The following is an 8,419-nucleotide window of genomic DNA, read 5'->3' on the forward strand; positions in this document are numbered from 1 at the left end:
CGGTGTGCGGATTTGTTGGCGGGGGGGGGGGGGGGGATTTAGTATAGCATTCTAGTCCAATATACATATCCATACGATCGAGAATATATATATATGTTATACCTTATGTATTTATATGGAACTTTTGTAATCATACATTTGTTCCGAAAACACTTAGTATAAAGTACAATGTCAAATGATAGAAATATATGACACTAATATACTTCTTTTTTTAATAAAAAATGAATATTTTACTTAATTTACAGGTCAATAAGAAAATCTAATATGTGAAAAATGTTTAACATTCCCCTCTTGACCATGGAATTCGAACGGGTGACACTATTGAAAAATAGTTTTAGCCTCATATATCCAACGAACAGAACTAAACATAACAGCATTTCCCCATTCGTATTTTCGTTAGGCAATACTAATTCCATTTCTTAGAACAGAAGGAGAAGTACATTGTGTCCCTTCTCTTTCTTAAACTCCGTATACTACACACAAACAAAATTAAAGCATTATGTAAATATCACGAAAAAAGGACCATTTTGCTTATCTAATCGATCCAACAATGTCGATCCCAAAATTTTCCTTTCTCTTATTCTTTTTCTTTGTCACATCACTTTTTTATTCACCTTCTCTAGCTGAAATCAGATCCTCTGAGGTTCGATCTGATGATCGTCCCATTATACCATTCGATGAATTTGGCTTCACTCATCGTGGTAGATTGGAACTCAATGTCTCAAAAATCTCCCTTGGTGTCCCTAGCAATCCTTCAAGCCTTGATCTCTCGAAAGTTGGATTCTTTCTATGTACTCGCGATACGTGGATGCATGTTCTTGAACAAATTGAGGATGCTGAGATCACCTGCGCAATTCAATCTGATATTGTCAAGCTTGTCTACACATTTGATAAACTTCATGACAATTCCTCTTTCGATACCCTTTTTGTCGAAACAGATTCTGATCAGTATTCTCTTGTGTTTGCTAATTGTTGTCCACAATTAAAAGTTTCAATGACCGTTCGATCAGCAATGTATAATCTTGATCCCAAATCAGGAAATAGAGACTATCTCTCTGCTGGCAAGGCAATTTTGCCTAGGATTTATTTCGTGTTTTCTCTTGTTTATTTCTGTTTATGCATTTTTTGGATATTCTTGTTGTTCAAGAAGCGATTAACCATTCACGCGATTCATTTCTTCATGTTGGCTGTAATCATATTGAAAGCCTTGAATTTGCTGTGTGAAGCAGAGGATAAATCTTACATTAAACGAACCGGTAGTGCTCATGGATGGGATGTTCTGTTTTATATTTTCAGTTTCTTGAAAGGAATAATGTTGTTTACGTTGATCGTGTTGATTGGGACAGGCTGGTCATTTCTCAAACCTTATTTGCAAGATAAGGAGAAGAAAGTTTTGATGATTGTGATACCACTACAAGTTATAGCAAATATAGCTCAAGTTGTGATTGATGAAGATGGACCTTATGGAGATGAATGGGTGACATGGAAACAAGTGTTTTTACTCGTTGATGTGATTTGTTGTTGCGCGGTTCTTTTCCCTATTGTTTGGTCAATCAAGAATTTACGCGAGGCAGCTAAGTCTGATGGTAAAGCTGCTGTGAATTTGATGAAATTGACACTCTTTAGACAGTACTACGTCGTGGTTATATGTTATATTTACTTTACGAGAGTTGTAGTCTATGCATTGGAGACGATTACATCGTATAGGTATCTTTGGACTAGTGTAGTGGCAGGGGAAGTTGCAACTCTGGCTTTTTATTTGTTTACTGGATTTAAATTCAGGCCCGAGGTACATAACCCGTACTTTATGATTGATGATGAAGAGGAAGAAGCTGCCTCTGAGGCTTTAAAGTTTGGTGACGAGTTTGAGTTGTGAAAAAATTATTATTGAGATTACAGGATCTCATGATCAATTTTGAAATGGTTGAAAGTGATGGTGACTATATATTATAGTGCACATCTTGTAGATCATTTTTTACTTTGAAGTTTTTGTTTAATTTCTATGTTGTCAATTTTGTCTCTCTGTATTTGTATAATTAACTTGAGCATTTCATGTGAATTAAAGTAGAATATGAACCTTAATCTCGACTTATGTAGCATTTGATATTGTGTTTAAAATAGTTTAAGTGTTCAGTTGGCATAACCATGAGTTTAAGGGTTTAACTGACAAACAGAGCCAAATACAAGAGGTTTCTCAGGTCATTCCGCCTTTTTTAAGCATTTCATATTCTCATAAGCTCTCATAAGTAGTACTTCTACAATCTATGAATAAATTGATGTGATTATTACCTCCGTCCACTTTTAATTGTCATAGTTTCCTTTTTTAGAGTCAAACGATAATAACTTTGACTAATATTTTACAATGTATTTTTCATCATATTGATATGCAAAAATATTGGAATTTATAGTACTTTTCGTATAGTTTTTGAATATCTAATTTTTTTTTTAAAAATATCTAATTAATGTAATCTAATTTAACTGTGAAAATTAGTCAAATTGACTTTCGAAAAACGTAACTTAACAATTAAAAGTAGACGCACAACTTGATAGTAGGAGTAATACTAACTAACTGCAGTTGGTAATTTCAAATGTGAAGATGCTCAATTAATTCTATACCATTGAAATTAGTTTAGCTACCAATTATATTCACTTATGTAGTCATCTTTAAGAAAGTGACTTTACATTGATTTATTAGCTACAAACTATAGCTTTAATTATCAATATGTCATGTCATAGATTCATAAAATTATAAAATATAAACCAACAAGAGAAAAAGATTAAAACGTTTTAAAGGGTAACATAAAAATAAAGTATATATGGGATCAATTGTCAACAATGTAATAATGAAGAAAAGGACGGCAGAGTCAGATGAACTATAATTTATAGGGAATAAGGATAAATATACCCCGAACTTTTGAAAATGATATGTCAATATCCTTCATCATACTTTTCGTCCATTAAAGCCCTTGCCATCCAATTATTAGTACACATTTACCCCTCCCACTAATAGAGCATTGATTGTGTATATGTGTTGCAATCCTATGCCACAACCCGATTGACCAATTTTTTTACCCAAATTTCAAAAACCCGCTATTGTTTTTGTAAAACTTAATTTTTGAAATTATTTTTTCAACAACTTAACATACTAATCACTTTTCCTTAACAACATGGGTCCCACATTTTCCATTAATCTTTTCTGTAATTCTTCTTCTCTAATTCTTCTGTTGCTTTCTTCAAAATTCATCTCCTACTGTTCCTCTGGTTCCTGCAATGAAGGAAAAATGGGAATTTCATGAAGTAAAAGGCATCAAAATCATCACCTCCACCACCCTCCTCCTCCGTTGCTGCCGCCGTCGTCTTCTGCTATTGCTCCGCCCTTTCCTTCCCTCCCCCACCACCTCCCCACCCAACCTACTCCTTACCTGCAGCTTCTACAACACCTTCCCCTTCCCGAAACCCTTATCCTTTACTAACTCCTCCTTCCAATTCGAATTACCATTTTAATTTCAATCAGTCCAGTATGGTACTAAATTTGTAATCTATCAAAATTAGAATAATCCTCACAGTAATTACTGATCGGGTTGGTATCGGCCTCCGCCGCCACCTCCACCGTCCGTTGCCGGCGGTGTCGTATGTGGATTATCAAAATGCGAAGAAGATTAAAAATGATGTTAATGTTCAGAAGGATACTATCAGGGTCTTGATGAATTCAATAAGGATTTTCATTTTTCTTTAGGATTTTAGAGAGTTTATTTGTGGGTAAATCGAGTGGGTTAAATGGGTTATGGGTAGGTTTTGAAATTTGGGTTAAAAAATTGATCAACTCGGATTGTGGCGTAGGGTTGTGCCACGTGTACACAATAAGTGCTCCGTTAGTGGGAGGGATAAATGCGTACTGATTATTGGACGGCAAGGGCTTTGATGAACGAAAAGTATGACGAAGGGTATTGACATACCATTTTTGAAAGTTCGGAGATATATTTGTCCTTTTCCCCTAATTTATATATGCAGTGGATTCAGTGTGCCTCTTGCCTATGCAATCATCATAGCAACTTTAGTTTATCAACTGTATTATCATAAAAAAGAATTTCCACGTGTTTAGCCTATAAAAAAGAACGTACAGTATGCATACGTACTGTATAAATCAAGAAATATGATATCATGCTCAGAAAAGACCATATTTGAGAGTATTTTTCTGTTTTATATAATTAAGCAATACAATGATCACGAAGGACAACGTTAAGTATTAGGAAAAAGTAGCATACTATCCTATACAGTACGTACGAGTTTATCTAAGTGTGATTCATACAGTGAACTGACTTAGTGGATCAAAGGTTGATGATTGTGCATAGCTCCAAAATTCAACATCATCATCATTGGATCGAGTAGTATTATTGTTCGTTGGTGCTTCAAGATGGTGGCCATTAAGTTGAGAAGCCACCAGGGCTAACCAGTCACAAGTAGGTCCATTTTTTTTATGATCTGCAGCCTCATTGTCCTCTTGGTAATTATTAATCATGCAAGAATAATGTTGATCATCGGTTTCTGTTGACATGATGATCATCTCATCATCAAAATTGCAATCTTGATGATGATTCACCAGCTCTGGAAGGTGTAGGAAACTGTCCTCACTATTATCAAATTGAATGTTTCCGTTGTCGTTGTTGTTGACCTGTTGGACAATATTGCTGCTTTTGGTTTCATGTTGTTGTTTGGATGATCTTCCCATGTACATGAGTATTTGATCAAGAACACCGTCGTGATGAGTGCTTGTATTCTCATGAGTAAGAGTTTTAGATATTACTGCAGAGGAGCTTTGAAGTACACTCTTCTTCTTGAAAACACGGCAGATCACCCAACCCTCTTCCGGAGCAGCTGATTCCGAGGCCTAGATGTTAAGAATAAATGAGTTTAACTTACTTACATCGACAATATATTATGGGAATTCATCATAAATCGATAAGTCTTACACAAAAGTTGAGAGGGGGCTCATGTTGGGGCGTGGAGATGTCGTCTAGGCGATATTCGTGCATGATCCAATCTAATTTCAGGCCATGAGGGGCACGTCCTTTATAGAAGACTAAGGTTTTTCGCATCCCTATTCTCTTACAGTTTCCGTATATCACTTTGTCACGACCCGTAGCCTTCCAGAATCCAGCAGCAGTAGCACGGTTGGTACGACTCCCAGATGGATACTTCTTGTCCTTATGGCTGAACAAGTACCAATCATTTTGTGGCGTTGATCCTATTTTGCACTTCTCTGGTACATAATTAATAGATTAATACTTGTGTGACTAGAAATCATTTCATTAAGGGTAAAATGGATATTTTAAAGTTAAATGTTTATTAAATATAGAAATGTGTCAACCTTTGAGACAGAGGAAATAGTTCTGTAATGACATATATAGTTTGTTTGACATATTGATGAATAATGCATAAGTTGATGAAAGAGCTAGCTAGCTAGGTCTCACCTTGAATGTCCCATGGTTCGAGCTTGTTGAGGTCTACTTCACGTATAACATCGAGATCAATCTTTTCGTTAGCAATCTTTTTTCTCAAGTAATAGTGAAGGAGTTCTTCCTCAGTTGGATGGAAACGAAAGCCCGGAGGTACTTGTGATTGACCATTTACAGATAGATTCATGTCGTATATGTCGCGAGTACGTAAACAAGCCTAGCTAGTTGGCTAGACTAAGAGAAAGAGGAAGAAGGGAAAATTGGCCTTAGCTTGTTGTCTCAACTTACTTTGATTTCCTTAAAATGGTGTAGAAAGAGAGTTAGAAGAGTGGTAAAAAGGGAAGAGAGGAAACACCATCATTTATATGCAGTTGTTAGGAACAAATTTGGGTCCAAAAATGCATGAAAAGGTTTGGTATAATGGGGAATAGTATGATTTGCTGTATAATTCCTCCATTTAAAAAAGAATGATTTAAAAATGATCATAAATTCATTTAATTTTGTGGTCTTAAATATACCACGTGAGTTTTTTTTAAAATTAAAGTATAGCCAAATAATGAAATAGATCATTTTTTTGAAACAGACTAAAAAGAAAAAATAAATTATTCTTTTTAAGCAGAAGGAGTGTATTTTTTTTTTCTTCGAGATGGTTACCATTTGAATAACTCTTCTTTATCAATTTTAAGTATATGTAATTTTATCTAAAAATTACACCGCCAAAATTGAAAAAGAAAAATGTAACCAAATAGAATGATAGGCCAGACCAAAAGAGTAAGGCTGTGGGCCCTACTTAGGTAGATTACAGGGTCCCACAATGGTGGGGTAACCCCTACTTCAACAAACTATGACACTCGACCTTAAAATCTCTAGAAAAGCTCCCTTCAAACCACCAATATATTCCCCTCTTTCATGTTTTATTTATTTTTAACGTATGATATTCGATCGATATTTACTATTCTGTTTAAATAAAATTTGTATTGATGTACACTTCATTAAAAAGGGTGAATCATTTCTTCCTACTAGAAATTCTTCATTTTCAAGTGGTGTTGAACGTCAAATCTGAAAAAAGTACTTTGAGTTTTTTTCATAAAAACGAGCTAATATTTGAGATGTGAGTTAGGTCAGAATCATCTTTTGTGATCTGGTTTCGTAAGGACTTAAATTCAAAATCTCTAATAAATGCGGAAGGATGATATCCATCACGTCACACCTATTGTTGGTGATTGTCTGACTTTCCTTCTATATTCATCTCTCACTTTACTCGTGCAACTAACATAACACCAAAGACAACGAGAGATTAATTAAGAGATGGGGTCGAAGCATTGCACTTTCTAAATTCATGATAATCTATCACATTATTATTATAGAGAGGTAATTATAATAAAGATACAAATTTCTCTTCATGGCCATTTCCACCTTCGCTCCAATTCAGTCACTGCAATCATAACGTTTTTTATTTTTGGCTTAAGTTATTCCTAATCCCTTAAAGTTGTCTGCATAATTCACTTAGATACCTCAACTAGGACTTGCATCTATTGAACATATGTACCCTCTCGAATTTGAACCATTTAGACACTTTATGCAGATGTGGCACAAAAAGTATAATACACACTTCGGTGGGCGCATGAAATTAATATATTAATGTTTTCCCTTTTCTTTTTTTTTTTTTTTTCATTATTTAAAAAATAATAATAATCTCTTTCTGTTTCAAGACCATAGCATCCTGCCACCATTTATTTTTTTTTACAAATTTTCTTCTTCCTTTTTTTTTTTTTGGTTTTAATCTTCTTATTATTGTACTTAATTTTTTAGATGTAGAGTTAACCCTTTATTTTTTTGTTGGAAAATAATGGAGATCACCATCACAGTTTTTTGCCGAAAAATGGTGATCATCATCTACATCTTTTTTGTCCGAAAAAATGGAGAACACCATCCACATCTTTTTAGCCAAAAAAAATGGAGATCATTATTTAAATATTTTCTCTCTCCTTCTTCGTCTCCCCGACCCATACCCCTTCTTCCCCACAAATCGAGGAGAAATGGAAAGAAAAAAAAGCAAATTCGAAATCACAATAAACAAAGGAAGAACAGATCTTTCAAGAAAACACTATCAATTTAAATAGAAATGAGAAAGAAGGCATAGAGAGAAATAAAAATGGTAAATTCATAATATATATATATTATAACCTCCAATTTTTCTATGTTGAGAGTTAACAATGGTGAGAAGAAAGGAAGATGCGGGGTGGGGTGGGCTGCGGTGGAGTTGCGGGGGGGAGGTGAGGGTGTATAGTTTTTTTTTTTTTAAGTTGAAATTCTTTTCTTTTTAGATTTAGATTTGTTTATACTTAAAATTCATATTTATAATTATTTTAAATTAAAATGTCATGTGTCTTTATTTGATTCGTTATTTTCCACATCATATGTATGTGAAGGCATTTCCAACCCAATCCTCTATTTTACTCTCCAAATATAGAGTTCTCTATTTTTTTAGACAACCAATTCCAACCCAATTCTCTATTTTACTCTCTAAAAAAATATATCCTTCTCTCTCCTCAATATTATATTATTATTTCTATTTCATTCTTATTTTCTTATTTCATAATATAAATCCTTTATTTCTTTTTCCCAAATAATTACTTTATATAATTTTTAATGTGATATGAAATTATATTTTATTCTAAATTTTAAATAATATAAATTGCAAGAAAATATAATATAATACGTAAATTAGGGGACAAATTCAAATAAAAGTGACATACAATTATATAAACACTCAATTTTCAAAATTATTACGTTGCTCCCATAAATGTTCTATTAATGCATTACGATGTTCAAAATGAACATTTTTTTCCTTAATTTTTTTATGTCTAGCTAAAAATTGTTCAAACCGGAGATTTTCATCTATCACCATTTCTATAGTTGGAGTTGGAGCCTCTACGACATCTTGAATTGGTGCATTAAGA

General features: G+C 33.8%; 2 protein-coding genes across 2 annotated transcripts; one reads left to right on the forward strand and one right to left on the reverse strand.

The window, feature by feature from the left end:
• Positions 1 to 550: 550 nt before the first annotated feature.
• Positions 551 to 1,876, forward strand: LOC102601953 (protein GPR107). The gene has a single exon (XM_006352236.1). It carries the CDS (start codon positions 551 to 553, stop codon positions 1,874 to 1,876), a length of 1,326 nt encoding a protein of 441 aa, XP_006352298.1.
• A 2,310-nt stretch (positions 1,877 to 4,186) lies between these two features.
• LOC102602614 (NAC domain-containing protein 66-like) lies at positions 4,187 to 5,772 on the reverse strand. Its single transcript, XM_006352155.2, has 3 exons — positions 5,472 to 5,772; positions 4,971 to 5,260; positions 4,187 to 4,888 (listed from the first exon to the last, which is right to left on the reverse strand). The coding sequence occupies exons 1-3, from the start codon at positions 5,641 to 5,643 to the stop codon at positions 4,304 to 4,306; spliced, it is 1,047 nt and encodes a 348-aa protein (XP_006352217.1). The 5' UTR covers positions 5,644 to 5,772; the 3' UTR covers positions 4,187 to 4,303.
• Positions 5,773 to 8,419: the final 2,647 nt, after the last annotated feature.

This window comes from Solanum tuberosum, unplaced genomic scaffold, assembly GCF_000226075.1.
Source record: "Solanum tuberosum cultivar DM 1-3 516 R44 unplaced genomic scaffold, SolTub_3.0 scf00147, whole genome shotgun sequence".
Classification (NCBI taxonomy): domain Eukaryota; kingdom Viridiplantae; phylum Streptophyta; class Magnoliopsida; order Solanales; family Solanaceae; genus Solanum; species Solanum tuberosum.

Bases quoted from the DNA above. Each gene is read 5' to 3' on its own strand.
- LOC102601953 (XM_006352236.1), top strand. From the start codon at position 551: ATGTCGATCCCAAAATTTTCCTTTCTCTTATTCTTTTTCTTTGTCACA.
- LOC102602614 (XM_006352155.2), bottom strand. From the start codon at position 5,643: ATGAATCTATCTGTAAATGGTCAATCACAAGTACCTCCGGGCTTTCGT. The intron at 5,261-5,471 runs GTGAGACCTAGC...ATTATGTACCAG, and splicing joins CGAACCATGGGACATTCAAG to AGAAGTGCAAAATAGGATCA. The intron at 4,889-4,970 runs GTAAGACTTATC...CTTAACATCTAG, and splicing joins AGCCCCCTCTCAACTTTTGT to GCCTCGGAATCAGCTGCTCC.